At 37.6% G+C, this 25,460-nt stretch overlaps 4 protein-coding genes, 1 long non-coding RNA gene and 1 other non-coding gene across 7 annotated transcripts; 3 read left to right on the top strand and 3 right to left on the bottom strand.

Moving 5' to 3' along the window:
- The first annotated feature begins 329 nt into the window (after nt 1-329).
- LOC111805583 (autophagy-related protein 11-like) lies at nt 330-8,080 on the top strand. 2 transcript variants are annotated; one of them, XM_023690699.1, is made up of 5 exons: nt 330-1,646; nt 2,207-3,890; nt 6,120-6,340; nt 7,110-7,302; nt 7,432-8,080. In XM_023690699.1, exons 1-5 carry the CDS (start codon nt 703-705, stop codon nt 7,840-7,842), a joined length of 3,453 nt encoding a protein of 1,150 aa, XP_023546467.1. In that variant the 5' UTR covers nt 330-702; the 3' UTR covers nt 7,843-8,080. The 2 variants fall into 2 exon arrangements, with proteins under 2 accessions (XP_023546467.1, XP_023546466.1); XM_023690698.1 differs by having other exon boundaries at nt 7,101-7,302.
- Nucleotides 3,923-4,092, bottom strand: LOC111806203. The gene has a single exon (XR_002816756.1). It is a non-coding gene; the product is annotated as a U1 spliceosomal RNA (small nuclear RNA).
- A 1,088-nt stretch (nt 8,081-9,168) lies between the features above and the next one.
- On the top strand, nt 9,169-10,323 carry LOC111805723. Its single transcript, XR_002816699.1, has 2 exons — nt 9,169-9,545; nt 9,675-10,323. It is a non-coding gene; the product is annotated as an uncharacterized LOC111805723 (long non-coding RNA).
- A 1,001-nt stretch (nt 10,324-11,324) lies between these two features.
- LOC111805615 lies at nt 11,325-12,138 on the bottom strand. The gene has a single exon (XM_023690748.1). It carries the CDS (start codon nt 12,097-12,099, stop codon nt 11,620-11,622), a length of 480 nt encoding a protein of 159 aa, XP_023546516.1. The 5' UTR covers nt 12,100-12,138; the 3' UTR covers nt 11,325-11,619.
- Nucleotides 12,139-12,172: 34 nt separating this feature from the next.
- LOC111805614 lies at nt 12,173-14,914 on the bottom strand. Its single transcript, XM_023690747.1, has 5 exons — nt 14,573-14,914; nt 13,919-14,203; nt 13,661-13,834; nt 13,304-13,410; nt 12,173-12,508 (listed from the first exon to the last, which is right to left on the bottom strand). The coding sequence occupies exons 1-5, from the start codon at nt 14,726-14,728 to the stop codon at nt 12,205-12,207; spliced, it is 1,026 nt and encodes a 341-aa protein (XP_023546515.1). The 5' UTR covers nt 14,729-14,914; the 3' UTR covers nt 12,173-12,204.
- Nucleotides 14,915-18,507: 3,593 nt separating this feature from the next.
- On the top strand, nt 18,508-21,303 carry LOC111804689. The gene is made up of 2 exons (XM_023689442.1): nt 18,508-18,945; nt 19,061-21,303. The coding sequence occupies exon 2, from the start codon at nt 19,149-19,151 to the stop codon at nt 21,165-21,167; it is 2,019 nt and encodes a 672-aa protein (XP_023545210.1). The 5' UTR covers nt 18,508-18,945; nt 19,061-19,148; the 3' UTR covers nt 21,168-21,303.
- Nucleotides 21,304-25,460: the final 4,157 nt, after the last annotated feature.

Raw genomic sequence — 25,460 nt, 5'->3', positions numbered from 1 at the left:
TAGAAGATTTGTCTTATGTTGAGAATCAAAATTCTTGCACATCATTCTCCTCACGTTATCGTTTCCGATCATCCTCAACTTCTTCTGTTATTGGTCATTTGCTTCAATCCTAGTGTTTAGGCTTTTTGTTTTGATCCCTCGCTTTCCGCTGGTTCGTTCCTTTTTTTTCGTGTTCATCTAAGAAAGTTTGGGAACGAGGACGGAAATCAAGATATCTTCGGCGAAAATCCTGGTTTCTGCGTCGGATTTTGTGGGGGGTGGGTCGGCGATTAGTAGGGTTTTACCAGGACCGGGAGAGACTTTGGAATCAACCCGATTTTGTAAGTTGNGGTAATTGGTTGAAGATTGTGGGGTAGTTTTAGAATTGAATAGTTTAGAAGGTTGATGAACTTTGTAGACTGCATTGATTTTTTAGGATTTTAGATCAGACTACTCTAGCTGTGAAGTAGTGATTTGAATTTTCGGATCTTAGTTGAGGGCTAAGGTTTTAATGCTGGGATTCTAAAATCTAGCAGAAACGGCGTAACGCAATCTGGAAGAACGGCTGATTTGACTTTCCTTGCCGTGCCTCGGTCGTAGAGGGCGGATAGGTTCATCACTTTTGGGATTGGTACCCCTTTTCTGTGAAAAAGAAGGGTTTAATTTGGCTGATTAATCTTGTCTGCTGGGAACCTGTGGTTGGGATTCTTCGTTGTGGATAAGATGAGCTCAAGCTTGATAGATGCTGGTGCAAACAGCGGCAAGTTGCTGGTTCATGTTTCTGAAAATGGACACTCATTTCAGCTCGACTGCCACGAGGGTATGCTGGTTGAGGATGTGATGCGTTTGATTGAATCAGTCACTGGCATTAACTACAATGATCAGTTTATTCTTTCTTTGGATGTTAGACTGGAATCACAGCGACCCCTTTCGGCTTACAAGCTTCCAGCAGATGATCGGGAAGTTTTCTTGTTTGATCGATCCAGACTACAAAGCAATTCACCGCCGCCTCCACCAGAGCAGATCGATATCCTTGATATTGTTGACCTACCATCACCTTCCTCTTCTCAAGATTCCCATCCTTTAGATGGTGCCTCAGATCCTGCTTTGAAGGCTTTGCCTTCTTATGAGCGGGAGTTTCGTTACCACTACCACAAGGCTCATGCGATATACAGTAATACGGTGATGAAATTTGATTACTGTGAGAGGCTTTTGAGAGAGCAGAAGGTTCAAGAGAGAGCTTTAGAAGTTGCAAGGGGTAATTTGGATCAATACTATAAAATGATTAATCAGAACTACACAGATTTCATGAAACGTTATTCGCAGCAGCATCGGGTTCATTCTGATCTGTTGATGAATTTGGGTAGAGACATTGAGAAATTGAGGTCAGTTAAGCTTCATCCTGCCTTACAAACAGCCAATCGCAAGTGCTTACTGGATTTTGTGAAGGAGGATAGTTTGCGGAAATCAGCAGAAAATTGCAGCAGTTCGCACAGCCAGTTCGAGAACAAAGTTGTTAGATTTAAGGTGATATTTAATGAGGTTAAGCGGAAAGTTGAAGATTTATTTTCGAGCAGGGCTTCTATTTCTATAAAAAGTTTGGAACTGAATATTAAGGAGCATCAGCGGTATATCAATGAACAAAAGAGTATAATGCAGTCCTTGAGGTTAGCTTCTATTTACTTCTGCCATAGCTCAGTCATCATACCCTCCATACTACTATCATCTGTTTGGTCTTTGGCGTGTGAATCCGCCGTCTCTAATAAAAAATTTACCTTTACTTTTTCCTATAGTCCTCTCAGTGTATTCAGTACCTAGCACTTATGTTCGTCACTTCTTTCTTAGACTGGTGATGTAGTTACTTTATTCTCATGATTCATGCTTTTGGTACAATCTGGATATTGTTTCATGTTTGCATGTCTATTGCAGTAGTTATCAACTGTTGAAGTGTGTTTGGGAGGTAGCTAGGTTTAAGGTTTCCTTGTGAAAGTTGGTCACCAAGCCTTTATGTAATTATAAACTTGATCTTATTCTTTTGGATTGGAGTCATTTTTGTAATTAGGGTCAGACTCCCTTTTTCTTTTCTGTTGGGGCTTGTTTTGTTATTTTTGTACCCTTTTATATTCTTTCATTCCTCTTGTTTCTTACCAAAAAAAAAAAAAAAAAAAAAAAATTGTTGGAAGTGTGTTTACATTGATTGAAAGTTTGTTTGTGCGTAATAATGCAGCAAAGATGTCGATACTGTAAAGAAACTGGTGGATGATTGCCTATCTTGTCAGTTATCTTCCTCAATTCGCCCTCATGATGCGGTTTCGGCCCTAGGTCCCATGTATGATATCCATGACAAAAATCATCTGCCAAGAATGCTAGCTTGTGATCGGGCAGTTTCCAAACTACTTGATGTTTGTAAGGATAAAAAGATTCAAATGAACAACTTCTTGCACTATTACATGCAAAAGATTGCTTATAACTCTTACATCATCAAGGATGTTAAATTACAGTTTCCTGTATTTAAAGAGGCAATGGGTCGTCAGGAGGACCTATTTATGGACCTAAAGTTAGTGCGAGGGATTGGTCCAGCCTATAGAGCTTGTCTTTCTGAAGTTGTGAGAAGGAAAGCTTGCATGAAGCTTTACATGGGTATGGCTGGTCAAATGGCTGAAAGGCTTGCAAGAAAGAGGGAGGATGAGGTTAGGAGACGTGATATGTTTCTAACGGAACATAATGGATATTTTCCAAGAGATGTAATAGAATCCATGGGATTAAATGACATTCCTAACCCATGTGATGTCCATATAACTCCTTATGATGACCGTTTAATTGATGTTGATATTTCAAATCTCGACCGTTATGCTCCCGAGTACTTGTTAGGATTTCCTTTGAAGAGTGAGAAGGCAGGAGTCACCAAGGATTCCTCTATAAAATCGGTTGGAGCTTTGAGTTCTGTTGAGGCTGAAGAAATTTCAAAGGACACCTTTGAGAGTTATAGCTCTGGGGAGCTTGTTGAAGGTTCTGAGTTGGTAGAGATTGCTGGAACCAGCAAGTTGGAAGTTGAAAATGCAAAATTGAAAGCTGATCTTGCTTCTGCTTTAGCCACAATCTGTTCACTCTCTCCAGAATATGATTTAATTGATGACAGCAAACTTGACGGTATCTTAAAGAATGCTGCTGAGAAAACAGCTGAAGCCTTGCGTCTTAAAGATGAATATGGAAAACAACTTCAATTAATGCTTAAAACCAAGCAGATGCAATGTGAATCATATGAAAGACGCATTAAAGAATTGGAACAAAGACTGTCATCAGATCAGTATTTGCAGGGGCAAAATCTCTCAAATAATGCTGTATCTGATTTTTCAGTTTTGGCTGTAAAGAATGATGGTTGCGAGCCCCAAATCTTAAGTGGTCGAGAAGCCCCTGCACCTTGTATATCGACTACAGAGCCAATGGATGAGGTTTCTTGCATCTCTAATTCACTGGATGTTAAGCTGGGGTTATTTGCTGAACAGCCTGGTAGAGATCGAGAAGCAGTCGATGAAAATATGATGGATTCCCGTGGTGATCAGAATCCTCATTTGGATTCCTCAATGATGGAGCCTAATCGTGAAGAACTTCAAGACAATGATAAATATGTTGGGGATAAAGTAGTAGGACAGATGGGAATATCTCTGACGAACAGTTCCACAGCTGAGAGCATGCCTCAATCTCTGAGTGTCTTACCTTGTGAAACAGTAGAAGATCCCAATTTGGATTTGAATCTTCAGAATGGCCTTCTGCTGGAGTTGCAAAATGCACTAGCGGACAAGACCAATCTGTTGAGTGAAACAGAAACCAAACTTAAAGATGCTATGGAGGAGGTTGTCGTACTGAAGAGAGAGTTGGAAGCTAGTAGGAAGCTGCTTGATGAATCTCAGGTACTAATCTTATTGTTCCTTCTTTGTTTTTGAAGAGGACTGCGTGAACGCATGCCTCCACTACTACGAATTACAATGTAGGCTCTGCTGCTTTGGGCAGACCTTAGATAGGCACACCTCCCTAAAGTGCAAATGGAGGTCACCAATATAGGATATGGGCCTTTTTGATTGCGTACCAAAGATTTCTCTCCCTTGGAACTTTGTTTATAACTAATGGCCAATGCTTTGACAGCCTTGCGTTCCATTTCTTACCTTTTCTGTAATTTATAGCTTTCTCTTGTACATTTCTCACTTTTATCCATCCAACCTTGTCCTTTGTCTTGATACGACTGAGTCGAATTGATTTATGTGAAGAGTATACAAATGGACACAGATGGAGGTTAGATAAATATTGACTCTGAACCAAATTTGTTAGGTCACCTTGCTAAATTATATTAGGGATCTTTTTAAGCATATTCAATTAATAGTATTATACTGGTTGTCAGTGTTTTGTGACTGAAATCTACCTTTCTTGGGGACATTCGTTAGGAGCGATCTTGAGTCTAGGTATAACTTTCGATGATAATGGATTTTTGTTTTTACTCCACTCTGCTTCCTGGNTGACTCTGAACCAAATTTGTTAGGTCACCTTGCTAAATTATATTAGGGATCTTTTTAAGCATATTCAATTAATAGTATTATACTGGTTGTCAGTGTTTTGTGACTGAAATCTACCTTTCTTGGGGACATTCGTTAGGAGCGATCTTGAGTCTAGGTATAACTTTCGATGATAATGGATTTTTGTTTTTACTCCACTCTGCTTCCTGGGGGATATGGCTAGATGCTAGTGATTTGTCTGTTAAATCACTATTGCTACCTGAGGGAAGGTGCCAAAATGTGCATTAGTTGTTGGCAATGTGTGATCACTGAGGAAAAAGGTTTTCCAGTGCCTCTCTTGAGATCCACAAATGATTAGTTGAGCTCAATCTGTGGTTGGAGATTTCGAGAGTTCATTTGATTTGGCAATACCTAATTCGTTGGACTGCCTGAAAATTTTTGCTGGTTTACAAGGATATGTTCTTCATGAATTAGTGATGGTTCTTGATTAAATATGTATGGAATTGGATGTATTGTTGGATGTCAACTCTTCTTTTATGCTAAAATACTTTATATATTTATTATTTTTTTTGGGAGGATCAATGCTGGGAGGGTTCCTGCACTGTCTTGGATGAATTTTTGCAACTGTTAGGTAGAGCTCCCTAGTATGTGAAGTCGTTCTTATGGGGTCTTCAGCTCTTAAGAGTCTGAATAGAACAGTTAAATTACAAAAGAAAAGTTGGGGAAGTCCTTTAGCACCGTTGGATCGGCTCACACGCGTAGGATGTCATGTCCGTGTTCGTGCTTCTTTAGATCCTTGCAAATAGAATCGAATTTATGTTATGTAGCTGTGGCTCTTATGTATCCTTGCATCTTTCATTTCCGTTAACTTTCTCCTTATCTCAATCTCCTTTGAACTACCATGGTTTCTGTTCTTTTTAAGAGGAGAAACAGATTTCATTGATAAATGAAGTAAAGGGAGCTTAAAGAGCTCCCATCATACATTAGTTTTTTGTTGACTGTCAGTCTTCCGTTTCTTTGAGCTGTGAGGTGCACTCTGTCACAATCGTACTCTTTCAGCAACGGGGGACAACGATTGTGCAACACTTGCTCTTATCCAGCGAACAAGTCAGCTGTGAGAAATTCGGATTTTGCAAACAATGTCGGCTTATGCTTGAGCCTCGAATCATGTTTACGAGAAATGTTTTAGAAAACGGCTTAAATGGCATCTAACTCAGGGTAGGAAGAATTGACGACTAGTCGTATCCCTTTATAGTATATTTTGGGGCATTTTAGCCCTGGCTGGTGTAGACATGATTTTGGTGACTAGTCATACACCCCCATATTGACACAATATGAAATAGTAAGTGTTTATTTAAGATGAAAGCATGTAAAAAGGGTTTGGAATGAGCATGCATCTACGGACAACACGTCCTAGACAAGCATAACCAGGACATCCGACATGTGGTCACAGACAATACGCCTTAGACAAACATGACCGTGACACACTGTGCTTATAACATTATTTCTACTATGCCTGTGATTTGTTATAGACTTGGGGTTTTATATTTTATGCTTTAGTTTTCATTGTCATGATCAATAACTTTTTTCCTCGTCAATGCATAATAAATTATTGTTTATCCCTCCTTTCAGATGAATTGTGCCCACTTGGAGAATTGTCTACATGTAGCAAGGGAGGAAGGTCAAACTCATCTTTACGCAGCTACACGTAGGGCTTCAGAGTATAGTGCACTTCGTACATCGGCTGTGAAAATGCGGGGTCATGTTGAAAGACTAAAAACCTCTGTTTTTTCTCCCAGTGGAGTGTCTGCTTTTGCTCATTCATTGCGCAGTTTAGCGCAATCTTTAGCCAAGTAAGTTACTTTCGTTTTTTGCTTAGTTGCTGCTTTTCCCAAACCATTCCCCTTCCACATTAAAAAGAGGCTCAAATGTACCTTGTTTCTTGTATTTTGTTGTACTTTTTTTCTGCAAATGAATGCATTCCTGCTATAAGTGGAATAACTATGATACGGATCTTTGAAAGTCATTGCCTGCTATTAGGGGTGTGGAAACCTCTCCCTAGCACACGCGCTTTAAAAACCTTGAGAGGAAGCCCATTAGGGAAAGCCTAAAGAGGACAATATCTGCTAATATGATCTTGGGATGCTACAAATGGTATCAGAGCCAAACACCGGGCGATGTGCCAGCAAGGAAGTTGAGCCCTGAAGGGGGCTGGACAAGGGTGGTGTGCCAGCAACGATGCTGGGCCTCGAAGGGGGGCGGATTGGGGGGTCCCATATCGATTAGAGAAGAAAATGAGTGCTAGCAAGGACACTGGGTCCCGAAGGGGGTGGATTGTGAGATCCCACATCGGTTGGAGAAGGGAATGAAGCATTCTTTATAAGGGTGTGGAAACCTCTCCCTAGCATACACGTTTTAAAAACCTTGAGGGGAAGCCTGAAAGGGAAAACCCAAAGATGACAATATCTGCTAGATAAATTTGGGCTTTTACACCTTTTTATTTTCCATCTAGTTTTAATTCTGGATTCTAGAGATTTTCTTGTGCAAGTATTCATTTTATGAAATGTTTTTGTCTGATTTTTTATTAATGAAACCAACCTAGAATTTTATTAGTTCTGGCAGTGACAATGAAAATGATGGTACAAATGAATTCCGCCAATGTATCTGGGCTATAGCGGAGAGAGTTGGAATTTTGGTCGAACAGCACGATAAATACGCAAAACTCGAAGCTTCCCACGAACAACTTGTCAAAGAACTGGAAGAAAAGAAAGAACTTGTTAAAACTTTGTACGCAAAGCATCAACTCGAGAAGCAGGTAAACTTCCTTTGTGAGCTCCCCTTATACGATCCACTGACCTACACGATTCAAGTATGTCTTTAGTTTACGTTCGGGTTCCGATTTCATTTGATCTCGAGGGATTTACCGAATTGCTTCGTCATACAGGCAAACAAGGAGAAGATTTCTTTCGGTCGAATGGAAGTCCACGAGATTGCTGCGTTTGTTCGCAATGCAGCTGGGCATTATGAGGCGATCAATCGGAATTGCACCAACTACTACCTGTCTGCTGAATCAGTGGCTTTATTTGCAGACAATCCTCTAACCAGATCTAACTACATTGTTGGGCAGATTGTCCACATTGAACGTCAGACAGCGAAACCGTCACCACCTTCTCCTCAGCTCGATCAAGGTAGGGCGGATCAAACAGATCGTGTGATCTCCGACATGGGGACCGATGGGTTGACCTTGAATTCAGGTTTATCTTCGAACCCATATGGGTTCCCGGTCGGATGTGAATATTTTATAGTGACCATAGCGATGTTACCGGATACTGCTATTCATTCATCAGCTTCCTGATCCCTGAAAACAACAGAGACTGACATGATGGAAGATCCCAAGTGTACATATGAATAACATGGAAGAACAATTGTGTTGGGAGGTGAAGTTTTTAATTTCCTTTTTTTTTTGTACAAATGATGATGGTGGAATGAGTTTTTAACCCCTCACTTTTTACCCATCTCTCTGTAAATATTTAACAGTTCAGTGTGGAAACTGTGAATATTATTATTACCACTTAGTCTTTAGTTTGACTCTACTTCTGACTTCTCCATATTTTTTCATATAAGAACTTCATGAACTTTAATAGTTCAAAATGCCAATGTTAACTATTTTAAAAGTTATAACAATTTAAAGTTAAATTTAGCTAATTAGATTTTTTTTTAGGAGGTGATAGAGACATAGAAAAGTGTTCTATTTTGTGCCAATCTTATGTCCATATTTGAGAAAGAAATGCAAAATGTTCGAAGAGGCAATTTAGAAATTCGATAATTTACATTTTTGGTCTTTGAGATTTTGAATTTGTAATAAGTTCAGTTGTCGCTGTCGTCGCTAATATTAATCTAATAAGTTCTTTAGGGATAGGGCGTAATACTAATCTAATAAGTTCTTTAGGGATAGGACGACTGCTCGTGCATGCCCCCATAACCACATGAGCTCATCCTAAATGGAATGACTCTCTTGGTTACGCTACGCCCTGACCCGAGTCCCCATATCCGCTCTTCACCACCTGCAACCTAAGGAGAAATTTGTATTAGATGCTAATACTAATCTTATAAGTTCATTCGTCGCTGTCTAACCAATTGCACCAGACCATCACATTAAAAAGAGGCTCAAATGTACCTTGTTTCTTGTATTTTGTTGTACTTTTTTTCTGCAAATGAATGCATTCCTGCTATAAGTGGAATAACTATGATACGGATCTTTGAAAGTCATTGCCTGCTATTAGGGGTGTGGAAACCTCTCCCTAGCACACGCGCTTTAAAAACCTTGAGAGGAAGCCCATTAGGGAAAGCCTAAAGAGGACAATATCTGCTAATATGATCTTGGGATGCTACAAATGGTATCAGAGCCAAACACCGGGCGATGTGCCAGCAAGGAAGTTGAGCCCTGAAGGGGGCTGGACAAGGGTGGTGTGCCAGCAACGATGCTGGGCCTCGAAGGGGGGCGGATTGGGGGGTCCCATATCGATTAGAGAAGAAAATGAGTGCTAGCAAGGACACTGGGTCCCGAAGGGGGTGGATTGTGAGATCCCACATCGGTTGGAGAAGGGAATGAAGCATTCTTTATAAGGGTGTGGAAACCTCTCCCTAGCATACACGTTTTAAAAACCTTGAGGGGAAGCCTGAAAGGGAAAACCCAAAGATGACAATATCTGCTAGATAAATTTGGGCTTTTACACCTTTTTATTTTCCATCTAGTTTTAATTCTGGATTCTAGAGATTTTCTTGTGCAAGTATTCATTTTATGAAATGTTTTTGTCTGATTTTTTATTAATGAAACCAACCTAGAATTTTATTAGTTCTGGCAGTGACAATGAAAATGATGGTACAAATGAATTCCGCCAATGTATCTGGGCTATAGCGGAGAGAGTTGGAATTTTGGTCGAACAGCACGATAAATACGCAAAACTCGAAGCTTCCCACGAACAACTTGTCAAAGAACTGGAAGAAAAGAAAGAACTTGTTAAAACTTTGTACGCAAAGCATCAACTCGAGAAGCAGGTAAACTTCCTTTGTGAGCTCCCCTTATACGATCCACTGACCTACACGATTCAAGTATGTCTTTAGTTTACGTTCGGGTTCCGATTTCATTTGATCTCGAGGGATTTACCGAATTGCTTCGTCATACAGGCAAACAAGGAGAAGATTTCTTTCGGTCGAATGGAAGTCCACGAGATTGCTGCGTTTGTTCGCAATGCAGCTGGGCATTATGAGGCGATCAATCGGAATTGCACCAACTACTACCTGTCTGCTGAATCAGTGGCTTTATTTGCAGACAATCCTCTAACCAGATCTAACTACATTGTTGGGCAGATTGTCCACATTGAACGTCAGACAGCGAAACCGTCACCACCTTCTCCTCAGCTCGATCAAGGTAGGGCGGATCAAACAGATCGTGTGATCTCCGACATGGGGACCGATGGGTTGACCTTGAATTCAGGTTTATCTTCGAACCCATATGGGTTCCCGGTCGGATGTGAATATTTTATAGTGACCATAGCGATGTTACCGGATACTGCTATTCATTCATCAGCTTCCTGATCCCTGAAAACAACAGAGACTGACATGATGGAAGATCCCAAGTGTACATATGAATAACATGGAAGAACAATTGTGTTGGGAGGTGAAGTTTTTAATTTCCTTTTTTTTTTGTACAAATGATGATGGTGGAATGAGTTTTTAACCCCTCACTTTTTACCCATCTCTCTGTAAATATTTAACAGTTCAGTGTGGAAACTGTGAATATTATTATTACCACTTAGTCTTTAGTTTGACTCTACTTCTGACTTCTCCATATTTTTTCATATAAGAACTTCATGAACTTTAATAGTTCAAAATGCCAATGTTAACTATTTTAAAAGTTATAACAATTTAAAGTTAAATTTAGCTAATTAGATTTTTTTTTAGGAGGTGATAGAGACATAGAAAAGTGTTCTATTTTGTGCCAATCTTATGTCCATATTTGAGAAAGAAATGCAAAATGTTCGAAGAGGCAATTTAGAAATTCGATAATTTACATTTTTGGTCTTTGAGATTTTGAATTTGTAATAAGTTCAGTTGTCGCTGTCGTCGCTAATATTAATCTAATAAGTTCTTTAGGGATAGGGCGTAATACTAATCTAATAAGTTCTTTAGGGATAGGACGACTGCTCGTGCATGCCCCCATAACCACATGAGCTCATCCTAAATGGAATGACTCTCTTGGTTACGCTACGCCCTGACCCGAGTCCCCATATCCGCTCTTCACCACCTGCAACCTAAGGAGAAATTTGTATTAGATGCTAATACTAATCTTATAAGTTCATTCGTCGCTGTCTAACCAATTGCACCAGACCACATGAGCACGCCCCCATAACCACATGAGCGCATCCTAAATGGAATGACTCTCTTGGTTACGCTGCGCCCTGACCCGAGTCCCCATATCCGCTCTTCACCACCCGCAACCTAAGGAGAAATTTGTATTAGATGCTAATACTAATCTAATAAATTCATTCGTCGCTGTCTAACCAATTGCACCAGACCACTCGTGCACGCCCCCATAACCACATGAGCAAGCCCCCATAACCACACGAGCGCATCCTAAATGGAATGACTCTCTTGGTTACACTGCGCCCTGAGAGTCCCCATATCCGCTCTTCACCACCCGCAACCTAAGGAGAAATTTGGTTGACATCGAATTCAATCTAATAGTAAGCAACCACTGATACAGTTCAGAATTTTTAAGATAAATATAATACTAATACTAATAATATTTAGGGGGTAACATAGGAAGGCAAAATGTGCGGCTAATTTTGTTTCAAATTGTATATAAACTCTAGAATAGAGTGATTCACCAAAGGGGTAATTTCCATTTACAGCTTATGTAAGGTGGGCGGCTCTCTCATAACATAACATCACAGGGGAAAGAATTAAAACATCTGTGCTGCAGACATACATAAAATGCCTAAATACATGAATTACAACACATACATACAGGATTCTTCATCAATACATATTTCAGAATCCCATGAGGATTTGCTCGTCTACCCGGTAGCCAATTTCCGAAACAATGTACAGAAACATTTCACAGCCAGACTCACCTTTCACCGTCTTCTGAGATGTTGAACAAAAAATTCGGGATAGAAGTGATTCGAGGAAGATGCAACATCAATTCGCTGAACGAATCCTTCCTAGACATACCGATTGTCTGCTTAGTATCTGAGTTATCTTTTACGTCGTCGGTAAAAGCAGCTTCGACATCGCCCCTCAATACGTTGCCGACTTTATTGCTCTTCCTATCATCGGGTCCTTCGCCACGACTTTCTTCATTGAACAGTGAATTCTGAGTTGTGGTATTGGTTGGATCTTTCTGCAAGAGACAACAGAGAGAATTGACTCTTTTCATGAGAGATTTCTCATCAGAAGTTGTAGATTGGTTGTCGTTCAGCAGAGACTGTGCAATATCTTCTAGTATGTCTTGGTATCCCAGTCCTTGATTGGCAAATGATGGATTCGCCCCGGTCATCTGCTCTGTAATACACTGTCCAATGTGATTCACGAGATCGCTCATCGACATGGACGGGTGGAGCCCGGGAACTTTCGTTTGCTCCCAATTTTAAAGTCTAAAAGACATGCTTCTATTTGTCCCTTCAATTAAACAGAATGAATAACAAAAGAAGATTCATAAATTGTCACCTGAACAAGGTGATGGAGCTTCTTGAGAACGATGTTCTACTGCTGAACAAGTAGAGTCTTGTTGTTCTATTTTCAAGGATGATTGCTGAGGAGATTCTGTTGTAATCGATCTTTTAATATTTTCTGCTGGGTGTTCTGGATCCTCAAAAACAGAAACCCTTCGTTCGAAATATGGTGAATCCAAAACTATCTCTGGTTGTCGGCTTAAGAAGTTAAGGCGCATGTCACACTGGATTAGCTTTTCAAAATGTTTGTTCAACAATCCTTGAGGACACTGCAGAAAATGTTGCCTAACAATCACAAAGTTAGATGACCACTATAATCATTACCTAAGTTCAAAGAGTGAGACACGAAGAGTTGACCTTACGCAGCATGAGGAAAATAAACAATTTTCGTTTACAAAAAATATTTGGTACAAGTTCTTATCATGAATACTTTGTAGCTATCCAAGTATTGTGTTCAGGAATGTTTATGCATCTACTATGTTCAAGAACATGCAAGGAATATTATAATTTTCTCATCCAACAAAAAAAAAAATCCTCATAGAAACCATTTCATCTAGAAGGTTGTCTCTCAAATCCGCATATTCTTCACTGGATCTACATTTCATTTCTTCTCAAGGGATGGAAACTTGCCAGCAAAAAGAAAGTTCCATGGTCAAAGANATCCATTTCATCTAGAAGGTTGTCTCTCAAATCCGCATATTCTTCACTGGATCTACATTTCATTTCTTCCCAAGAGATGGAAACTTGCCAGCAAAAAGAAAGTTCCATGGTCAAAGAAAGAGCTCATACACCCAAGACATGAAAGTCGATTCAAACATATAGAGAAGAAAGGATAATGTAATGATGCTATAATCTAATTCACCCATCGGGCATTCTCAGAAATGATATAATCAAAACAGAACCTCCTTAATTCAAAAACTTAAGAACAAAAGAAAAGAAGAACATCTATAGTTGTAAATATAGAAAACCTTCTACCGCTGACTTTGATTGGGAGCAAAATTTCTATGTAAAGCACAAAAAGGAAAGTGATAAAGCATATAATTTGATACTCTTCACAGACGGTAAAGTCGCAAGCATTACCTGTGTAAAGTAGCCTGGCCATCGGTAAAGTCAGCAGTTGCCTGCCATAATGTGTGTTTTCTTGGTTGAGGGTTCGTCTCCCGGAAGAAAAGGGGCTGCCTAGACAACTACAGAAACAACAACAAAAATAAGCCATCAAAATAAAAGAAGTTCTCCACATACATACACACACACTCCCATGGCTCATGCATTAAGGAATCGAGAAACGCACGAATCAGGCATTAGGCAAGAATACGAAGCGTACCACCACGTTCNACAAGAAGTTCTCCACATACATACACACACACTCCCATGGCTCATGCATTAAGGAATCGAGAAACGCACAAATCAGGCATTAGGCAAGAATACGAAGCGTACCACCACGTTCAGACTACCAGGTCCATTATCAGGGCAGTTGGCCTTTAAGGCCATAATATCAGACCACTGGATTTCTATTTTACTCTTCAACCCACCTTCAAGAATTTCCCAGACAAGCTTATGCTTAGCAAAATAACATTTTGCCACCAAATCACCTTCATATCTTGATTGATACTGTCATTGAATAAGACCTTAATTACTTCACATCCACAACATTTTCCAGTTATTAGAAGCACAGGGGAGGTCAATCGATTTTACCTCCCAACCACCAATTCTTAGGAGCGATGCAGTAAAGTTCGACGCTTTAAGCTTGTCGATAGAGCCCGGAATGGCAGTGCCTATATTATCCTTTTTTATGGAAGAGTTGAAGCTTTCACATTCGGTCACATGGCTCGAAGCAGCAGTCGACTGAGAAAGCTTCATTTGAATTAGATCCAACAGGGAAGGGCTCTTCCTCAACCGCAAACCAAGAAGACTAGGCTCATCAAGCGGATTGTATTGTGAAGGCACTACGGGAAAATCATCGGAACAACTACTTTCATGCTTCTCGTTTGACAAGATCATGCAAAAAAAACCAACAAAAAGGCCAAAATCATTTCAACTGACGAGAAAATCATAATACCATTCCATCTCGCTCCTCGGGGGAAAAAAAACACAGAGAATAAGCAGAAAATTACACTTGGATTCTCATATATCACACAACTATGAATACCAAATAAGCATACGGAAGAAGATCAATCTCCATTACGAAAAATGGAAGAGAAATAAAATCAGGTTATTAAATAGTCAAATTCGAAGCTGAAAAGCATAACATTCATCTTCTCAAAATAGTTCCAAGGATTAAAAAAAAAAAAAAAAAAAAAAAAAAAAAAAAAAANGCAACGAAGCAAAAGAAAAACCGATTCCACATACCGGAGAAAACGTCGTCGCCGTTTTGGATCGCTTGGAGAACGGAGCATGCTCCTCTTCAAGAGAGTCCTCGATCTCCAGCTTCACCGGCGCCTTGTCCCGAAGCGACGCCATATCCGGCTCCAGAGAGAGATTCCCTGATTTCATCAACTGGACCATCAAATTCTTCCTCTTGATCCGCCCCCTTTTCAGATAGAGAAAATTGAAATCAACGGCGACAAAATCCAAACAGGGCCTCAAAATTAATACAAGCACAAAACCCTAGAACAACGATCTTCGATCATAACGGAGAATCTGAAAGCTCCACAATTTTTTGGTTTTTAAATTTAATTTTAAATTAATTATTAAAAATTAAATAAGAAGAGAGAGAGAGAGAGATAAATATAGAGCGATTTGGGAAAAATCNTTGGTTTTTAAATTTAATTTTAAATTAATTATTAAAAATTAAAAAAGAAGAGAGAGAGAGAGATAAATATAGAGCGATTTGGGAAAAATCTTAACGCCGTTCAGGTCGGGTTGACGGAGTCTAATTTGACGGCGTCATTCACGTGCGAAGCCACGTGCGTTGGATTATAAATGGATAATTTGTCTGTCATATTTATATATTTCTTCTGTTTTCCATTTTATTTAAATTGCCAGAAAATATGATTATTCCCAATAATAATAATAATAATAATAATAATAATAATAGTAGGAATATTTTAATTTTTTTTCTTCAATTTTTATTAAGAGATATTTTTCACGAAATTAATGTAACGCTCGTAAATGAATCGTGTTAGAGAGTAGNAGTAGTAGGAATATTTTAGTTTTTTTTTTCTTCAATTTTTATTAAGAGATATTTTTCACAAAATTAATGTAACGCTCGTAAATGAATCGTGTTAGAGAGTAGAGATAGGGACAGGAGAAGGTTTCCTTGTCGCCGTTCTTCTCTGTCCTTACGACATATTTCAATCTTTATTCTTAAATTTTCAGTTTATTTTTCGTAGGTCCCATAAAGAATTCGTTGAATCGTAGATATTTTTTTCTTTTTTCTATATTATTTTTAAAATTATTTATTTCAAAGAATTATTAAATNCCTTGTCGCCGTTCTTCTCTGTCCCTATGGCATATTTCAATCTTCATTCTTAAATTTTAAGTTTATTTTTCGTAGGTCCCATAAAGAATTCGTAGAGTCGTAGATATTTTTTTTCTTTTTTATATATTATTTTTAAAATTATTTATTTCAAAGAATTATTAAATGAATAATAATTTATATTTTCTAATATAGTTTATATGAATCCAAAAATAAAATTATAAACAAAAATGTAATATATCTAATAAATTTTAATATTAAAAGAAAGCACTTTTTTGTCTTTACAGAATCAAATAATTAATAAATAATATAATTCTCATTGGGAAAAAGGAACGGAAAATGAAAAAAAAAAAAAAAAAAGAAAGTTACTATAATGCCCTTATATAATGGTCTGCCAGTCTCCTAAATAAAAATCAATGTAGGGGTAACTATGTCATTTAGAATCGTGGAGTGCAAGTGTGAGCTGGCAGACAGATTCGGATTTAATGGATATGTGGGACCCACATCTCCCAATTAAGAGACTGACAGGTGAACCTCTTCAACACGTTTCCTTTGGGAGCAATCAGATGCGGACGTCATGTGATTTCATAACGTGGGACCTCACCGCTGATTGGTCCACATAAGCACCAATCAACAATCATTAACCCAAGTGACCAATAAGAGAGTTTGGATTTGTCTCTTTTTGTTTGGATGGATTCAAGTACTCTAGGGTAGATCTTAGGTTATGATTACATTTTAATTATGGGACATCGAGATTACAAACCCGTGACACTCGAGTAAAAGAAATGTATACAAATGAACGGACACCGAGTGAGAAGAAACCTAAGATTATAAAAGTAATTTCTACATATATTAACAAGATACGCGTTTCTTTTCAACGACCTAACTATAAGAATGTAATCGTCCAAGCCCACCACTAGCAAATGTTATCCGCTTTGGTCTGTTACGTATCGTCGTCAACCTCACAGTTTTAAAACACGTCTATTTTCACACCCTTACAAGTAATGTTTCATTCCCCTCTCTAATCGATGTGAGATCTCACAGGTAACTTCAAAATTAAGCGTTTTGCTCGGAAGAATTTCTTGATGACTATTCTATTTTTTCCGTATAATACCCATTTATAAAAATTTAAGGACTAAAATATAAATATTAAAAGTTATAGGACGAAAGTAGAACAAATTTGTAGCGGTAAGGACCAAATGGACAATTTAAAAGGTTCGGGATAAAAGTAGGTGTCGATTTTATTATTATTTTTTTCCCTAAAGAGGTAAGATTAACTTTGTAGCTTGGACGGTTCTTCCTTAGAATTATTCTCTTTAATCCCATTCAAGGTAAGAATACATTCATTCATCCTTTCCTCTCTAATTATCTTTTTTTTTTTTTAATGTGAAGGCAATTATCTTCGAAGTCCATTTTTGTAATAAAAAACGACCTTTAACTCTCTAAACCTTATACCTACCTACTAAGTTCATTACTAGATGTAAGTTTACGTCATTTGAAGCGGAGAAACGACAACATACACGTGATAAACTCATACATTTTCATAGAAAGGCAATCGAGTTTTACGCGAATATTTAATGCATTATGGTGTGAATTGAATGAAGAAATTTTGACTATTTTTCGGAGAAATTGTATCATACTTGCTTTTATTTTTCTTGTTTTTACACTTTAAATGACGTAAGCATGCATATAGTAACGACCCACGATCACTTATATACAAAAAAAACAAAAAAAAGATGATATTTGTCTTGTTTGAAGATTTTGAATGAGAGTATCAAAAAAGTTAAAAAAAAAAGTAAAACAANAATGACGTAAGCATGCATATAGTAACAAACCTCGATCACTTATATACAAAAAAAAAACAAAAAAAAGATGATATTTGTGTTGTTTGAAGATTTTGAATGAGAGTATCAAAAAAGTTAAAAAAAAGTAAAACAACCATCACAAGTAATCATCCAGCAATNATTTTGAATGAGAGTATCAAAAAAGTTAAAAAAAAAAGTAAAACAACCATCACAAGTAATCATCCAGCAATCTTAGTAGAGGAACAATCACCCTAAGAAGCTACCCGTACAAGCCTACGAATCTTCAAACCCAGTTTTCAGCTCTATCTTATGATAGCTCTAGGATAGAGACGTCCACGAGGTAGAACGGGATAGAAGCTTTCTTTGTGTCTGCCCCCGCCGCTACCTATTTCATTTTATATTTCTGTAAAATTCTCTATTGATCAAGACGGAGATTCTTCGTAAGGAATTTGTAAAGATCAAGTTCTTGGCCAATAATTTTTTTTCCATTTATTATTCTTTAAAAAAATAGTTATTTTAAAGTTATAATTTTTAAACATAATTTTATTAAAAAATTCATAATAAATCAATATATTTCATAAGCAAATATATATATATATATATATATTCTACCAACATAGAACATCGTTTTAGTTTAAATATTATAATTAGAGACTAAAAATTTGACTAATTTATAATTTTTTACGTATATATATATTTTTTAATACGTGTTGAAAATATATTTACATTGAGCGGGGAATTGGGAGAGGACATAGACAGGGAATAAAATCCTGTCCTTGGCTCCATTTGGGAGAGGNTAAGCGGAGAATTGGGAGAGGACATAGACAGGGAATAAAATCCTGTCCTTNTGAGCGGGGAATTGGGAGAGGACATAGACAGGGAATAAAATCCTGTCCTTGGCTCCATTTGGGAGAGGACAGAGACCGGGAATAAAATCTTGTCCTTGGCCCCATTTATCCAATGAGAAAAAATGTTCTCCACTCCTCTCATTCGCTGTCTAAACAGGGATCTCGTGGACATCTCTAGTCCTGCATGACAAATAGGAGTTGGTTTTGATTAGTTCAAACCCATGCCAAATTCCTTGGAACAATCTTAAACTTTTCTAAAGATGAAGCAACTGAGAATAATATCATTATGTTCCTGTATCAAAAGCTCCCATGTGAGTTCGTTTCAAGAGATTGTAAAACCATTTTTAAAAGAAGAACTTTCAGGCCATAGGCGGGTGGCCTAGATGATAAGCTGCTCAACTACACTACAATAAGGTGCCAAAAGTTATCTCCAAGGTAAGCAATTCTTATTCTTCTGAAAGGAATGAGCAGTGAAGATGCTAGTTTCTTACACAAGATTTTTCTTGCAATAATTTAAGGGTATGTTGGAGAAGATTGCTCCTTTCTTGCTATATATGTGATATATTTTGAACTGTTATGTTCATACTCATTTTTTGCTGGTTTTGGAGGTGGAACTTCCTTCCTTTTGAGGCCTCCAAGCTATCCTTTCAGGTATGACTTTCAATTCCGGGTTTCTTTCTTCTTTCTTAGTGTTCAAATAGAGCTATGAGGATAGAGAATATAAGATTTTTTCAGCTTCTTATAAAGTTTTCTCTCTTTTATGGAGGGAGAGAGCAGGGGATGCAGGAAGGCAGGAGTTTTCAAGTATTCTTCACTTGTTTGTATTAGGGGATTAAGAAGAGACATAAGGCACAATGTTTTCCGACTTGTTTTTACGTATTTTACCGGGGCATATCAGTTTCATATGGAATAACTGGGGCATTGAGCTGCTCGTATTTGCGAACTTCGTGTTCCAAGTGATCTTAACTTACAATGGAAGTCGAAGAAGACACACACCAGGATATAAGCTCAGTTTAACTGTTTGGTTTTCCTACTTACTTGCAGCTAAAATTGCAACTGTTGTTCTAGGTAAGCTCACGACGATCGACATAGGCCATGAACGGCGCAACACACACACCCAAGTTCAGGCGTTGTTGGCGCCGTTGATGTTCATGCAAATAGGAAATCCAGATACAATCACAGCCTACTCAATCGAAGACAACCAACTAGGAGTGAGGCAAGTTTTCAGCATGGTGGTCCAAGTGACAATTATGTTTTACATTCTCGTAAGGTCATGGACAGATTCCAAAACATCGTTTCTTTACTTGCCAATGTCCTTGGCTGGGATAATCAAGTATGGTGAGACTTCATGGGCTCTAAAATCAGCTCTAAGTGGCAACTTGGGCTTCACAATAGCTGATTTCTTCAAATATCAAGAAGTAGCTAAGTTGTTTGAAAAATTACCACAGAATGAACTTCCAGAGGCAAAATTGATCCTAAGAGCTTATTACAGATTCTGCTGCCTAAAGCCTCAGCTCGAGAATTGGCTTTACTATCCTCCAACGGATTGTGATCATAAGAAACTATACATTGATGATTGTGAGTATGAAGATGTGTTCAGAATTACAGATTCTGAATTGGGTTTCATGTATGATGCACTCTACACTAAGGCTCCTGTTATATATACTCGTAAGGGCTTAATTCTTCGTTTCATAAGCTTGCTAAGCCTAATTGCCACACTATGTGGATTTTCTGTCTTGTTCAAGGATGCATTTGTGTATAACATTAGTGTTGGGTTCATCCATTATGTGTTGATAGCATCTTTGATAATAGAGATTTATCAGATCATGAGAATACCCTTCACAGATTGGGCTATAGTACAGATGGTAAGACACCATCAAACTTTTCCTATCCTTCGGGGTCTCTTACACTCTCTTGCCCCTCAGTCAGCAACATGGAGAAGATGGTCCAACACAATGGGGCAGTTCAATCTCTTAGATTTCTGCATGCAAACCAAGCATCGAAACTACAGCAGAATCAAACTTCTCCGGACTTGGGGCATGGATATGAAACTCCGAAAGCAAATGAGTTTGGATCGAATCGAAGTCCGTCCAGAAGTGAAAGAACTTGTGGTCACAGAACTAAGAGAGATAGAGAAGATCAAAGGACAAGAAGAATTTGAAGAAAGAGGCCAATGGACAATCGATAGGTACAAAATAAAGCTGAAACAGAACGATGACAGCAAATTGATCAAAGCACTTGAAACAACAATAAACAAGAGACCATTTGATAAGAGCATCTTCATATGGCACATCACAACAAATATTTTCTATCACATCAGACGTTTTCATGATACTAGCATAGGTAATAAAATGGAAGCTATAATGAGTATATCAAACTATATGATGTACCTTTTGGTGACTCGTTCCCACGTGCTATCAACAACGACGGGAGAGATTATCTTTGACCATTCATGCGTGAAGCTTGGGGAGTTCACAAGAACTGGACATCGAAACAAAGAGGAGGCCTGCAATAAACTTCTGAATTTAGAAAATGAAGGTACCCTTCAAGCAAAGGAGCCTCATGAACCATCAGGGGCAGAGAAGGTAGTTGTAGGGAATTGGCATCTGCTAAAGGATGTGAAAGATCTTGCAAATAGCTTATTGCGTCTGAGCAATGAAGACAAATGGAAGCTAATTGGCAGTATGTGGTTTGAGATGTTGGGATATGCTGCAAGTAAATGTGAAATGGAATATCATTCAGAACACATCAGACAAGGCGGTGAATTAATTACTCATGTTTGGCTTTTGATAGCCCATAATGTTACCAAATACAGTTCATATGAGTATCATGTGAGCGGCCAAGATGAAGAGATTGCAGCTAATTCTCGTTAGTTTTTCCACTTCTTTTTCCCTGAGAAACCAATTTGATTGATTGTAGAAGGAAATTTTGGAGGATAACTCCAAGATCTTATCCTGTTCATGCGTTTATTTATTTGATCTAATGATAAAATGAAGTATCACGACATCAGTAATCTCTCATAATTAGGTATGATTTGTACTCGATAAAATACCTGCATCCGCCGATCTATAAATTCGTATAAAAATTCAAAAGCGAAAGCATCAATCTGAGGAGTAGAATGAAGAACAGATTAAATACATATACGCAAAATTTCATTCTGATACGATCGCGAACCAGTATGATAATCGAAATCGAGTTCTAAAAATTTAGCAAGCAAACGCAGCTACAACTCCAGATTTTACGAGCCTAAAACTAAGAAATTGCTTGACCTCAATCAGAGATAAAGAGCTATGGATACAGAATCCTTACGTTGTTAAAGGAAATGATGAAGGCACGAACCAGATGATTTAGAATAAAGATCGACTTCGGAAGATCAAGGTCTCCATAGGATGGCAACGGAATCCCTCTCCAAGTTACGAATCACTTCCTGCGTAGCACATTAACAGAGCCTCAAAATATAGAATGATTTGATACCAAATTCCTGAAGATTTTCCGTGAAGATTTTCCGCCGGTGCATGTGAATGAGGATAGATAGAGCATTCTGGACGACTTGTGTTGGGCTGTCAGGATAGATTTGGCTTTACAAGTAAAGAGTAAGTTATGTGTAACCATGTCCATGAAACGTAGGAGAGCGAAGAATAATGAGATGCATGAGAATACCAGGGCATACTAGTGCCGAATCTCAATTTTGAATTCTAGGCATGGGTCATTATGGTTGCATATGAGTGATGACAAAATATGCTGGAATAACTCGTGTTGAATTGTGAGGATAGACTTTACAAAGTGAAGAAATGACTCGTTTTAGAAGTGAAGAGTAAATAATGTGTGACCATGTCGCACGAGATGTAGAAGAGCGAAGAATAATGGGACGTATGGGAATGTCAGGGCACACGGGTGCCGAATCTCGATTTCAAATTCTGGGTCACGTGGGACGCAGGAGAACGCTAGGGCACATGGGTGCCGAATCCCGATTTTGAATCCTAGGTCGCATGGGATGCAAGGGAACGCTGGGGCACACTGGTGCCGAATCCCAATTTTGAATCCTGGGTCGCATGGGATGCAGGGGCATACTAGGGCACACGGGTGTCAAATCCCGATTTTGAATCATGGGTCGGATGGGATGCAGAGAAACGCTAGGGCACATGGGTATCAAATCTCAATTTTGAATCCTGGGTTGGATGGGATGCAAGGGAACGCTAGGACACAAGGGTGCCAAATCCCGATTTTGAATCCTGGGTTACATGGGATGCAGGGGAACGCTAGGGCACACGGTTGCCGAATCTTGATTTCGAATTCTGGGTCACATGGGATGCAGGAGAACGCTAGGGCACACGAGTGCCGAATCCCGATTTCGAATCCTGGGTTACATGGGATGCAGGGGAATGCTAAGGCACACGGGTGCCGAATCCCAATTTCGAATCCTGGGTCAAATGGAATGCAGATGCCAGGACACACAAGTGTCGAATCCCGATTTTGAGTCTTAGACATGAGTTGTTACATTACTCATAAGTGTGGACATGGGCCGTTACATTCGATTATATGAACAGATCACAACAAATCTAAATGATACAAAATATTTCAAAGTTTTCATATTTACAAATTTGATAATGTGCGTGTTTTATTTAATGACCAAATTATGAACGTGTTTCGATCGAGCTTTCAAAAATGAATGCGTATTTATAATGTAGTAAAAAAAAAAAAGTAATAATTAAAATAAAATTGGTGGAAGAGGTAGTTACTATTGAGTAGGGTCTTGGTGAAGGCTATTGGGGTTGGTGCCCGTATGGCTGCAGGTGAAGCCAGCTGCTGACTCAGTTTCACAGAAATAAACGCCAACATTTTTTTTTTTTTAAATACTTTTTCTATCTCTTCAAACGGTTAATTAGATTAACTTAAATAAAAATTAAAAATAATACTCTATTTTTTAAATATACTGAATTTTTAAAAGAGTTTCAAAATTACCATTTTAAATTTTAAAATTTTATTAATACCAATTTTTTTTAATTAAAACTTCAAAAATATTACCGTTAGGACTATTATATTTAAAAAATACTAATAATTTTTTTAAATTTAATTGGTAATGAAATTTTTTAAAATTTAAGAATATTTTTTTAATAAATATTAACTATTTATATCTTACCCTTTTTAAAAAATATATATATATATTAATAAATTTAAAAATTTAAGAATACTTTTATTAATTTAACCTTAATTTTATTTATTAAATTTTAAATAGTTTTTTTTTTAATTTACACTATTAAATATAAAATTAAAAGTTTAAATACTAAATTTATTATTTTCATAGGTTTATTGTATTTATAATTTTTAGGGGTATACACGAATTGAGTTATACAAATCTTTTGGATCAACCCGAAATTTCGTGTTGGTTGGGTTAGTGATCAGAGCAACCTAAATAGAGGTCATAACCCAACTCAACCCTCTAATTTCGGGTTGAGTTGGGTTGTCGGGTTATTTTTTATTATTATTTTAAAAAAAATCATACATGTTATATTATGTGCGATCCCATGTCAATTGGAGATGAGAACGAAACATTTCTTATAAGGGTATGGAAACCTCTCCCTAGTAGATGTGTTTTCAAACCGTAAGGTTAACGACAATTCGTAATGAGCTAAAATAGATAATATCTGCTAGTGGTGGGCTTAAACTGTTACAAATGGTATTAGAATTAGTCACCGAGCCCCAAGAGGGATGAATTGTGAGATTCCACATTATTAGAAGGGGAGCAAGAGTGAAAATCTTTCCCTATTAGACACGTTTTAAAACTGTGAGGCTGACGATGATACGTAACGAGCTAAAACGGATAACTAAAATTTTATTGAACTCAAATTTTAAACCAAGCTAACCCTTATCGTATGGGTTGGGTGTACGAATTGGTCAAACTTTCGGGTCGTATGAATAACGTAAATATTTTTTCAAAAGAAAAAAAGAGAGAGGGGTAGGATGGTAATTATTGAAATAAAGAAGGGAGAGAAAAGGAAAAGTGAGGTAAAAAGGACGGCGCAGATCTAGCTAAATTGGTGTTTCTTGGAAAAAGTTCAACGGTTTAAAATGGATTAAAAAACATTTAATCCCAATCTTTAAATCCCTTCATCCAAACATACTTTTTGACAATAACAATAAATATAATTAATAAAAAAATATTTTTTTTTTGTTAGTATTTTAAATTTTAAATAACCTAATTTTAATCAAAATTAAAATTATTGTTGTTCCTGATTTGCTCGGGATCTTCGTACTCACTCCCAATAATCTTCAACCATCTTTCCCTCGAACAAAGTATACTATAAGATTCAGACCCTGAGACTTACGGAGCTCTCGAATAGTCTCCCCTTACTCGAGGCTCGACTCCTTTCTCAGGAGCCTTCAAACAAAGTACATCATTTGTTCGACACTTTAGACCTTTAAAACTCACAATTCTTTGTTCAATATTTGAGGATTCTAATGACATGACTAAGTTTAGGGCATGACTCTGATACCATGTTAGGGATCACAACTCTCTATAATGATATGATATTGTCCACTTGAACATAAGGTCTCGAGTTGATTGAATGAGTGAGAGCAGTAATACAAATAGAGTTTACCTTCCCTATTTTAGGTTGAATTATTGATTATTTTTTAAAAAATTACTGTAATAACTAAAATTTGATAAAATTTAAATATCAAATATTTATGAGTCTATTAAACATTTTTAATTTTTTTAAAAAGCGGAGTGCAATTGGATTATAACTTTATTTTCATGTTGGTCAGGGTCGATCGAACAAAAAAAAAATGTCAACCTACGAACCCCACGAACGGAATCAAAATTTTAATTTTTTTTTTTAAAATTAACCCAATTCAAACCGAAAAAATTCTAACCCATAGTCCGAGCACGTCGGATTATCGGGTCAAAATTAAATAATTTATTTAAAAAATAAAATTATTTCCATTTCATTCCACCCTTCTTCTTCTTCTTCTTCTTCTTGTTCTTCTAAGCATTCATTGCAAATCTCTTTTACTTTTTCCTTCTTTTTGACAGGACCAGAGAGAAAACCCCATTTACAAGAAACTAGAGAGAGAAAAGCCCAAGAACAACCAAGAAATCTAGAGAGAGAATCTAGAGAGAGAATCTAGAGAGAGAGACATTGGATTTAAAAAAAAAAAAAAAAAAA

This window comes from Cucurbita pepo, chromosome LG11 (assembly GCF_002806865.2).
Source record: "Cucurbita pepo subsp. pepo cultivar mu-cu-16 chromosome LG11, ASM280686v2, whole genome shotgun sequence".
Lineage (NCBI taxonomy): Eukaryota > Viridiplantae > Streptophyta > Magnoliopsida > Cucurbitales > Cucurbitaceae > Cucurbita > Cucurbita pepo.
Note: the sequence above shows the minus strand (reverse complement) of the source record. Positions and strands in the feature narration are given on the sequence as shown.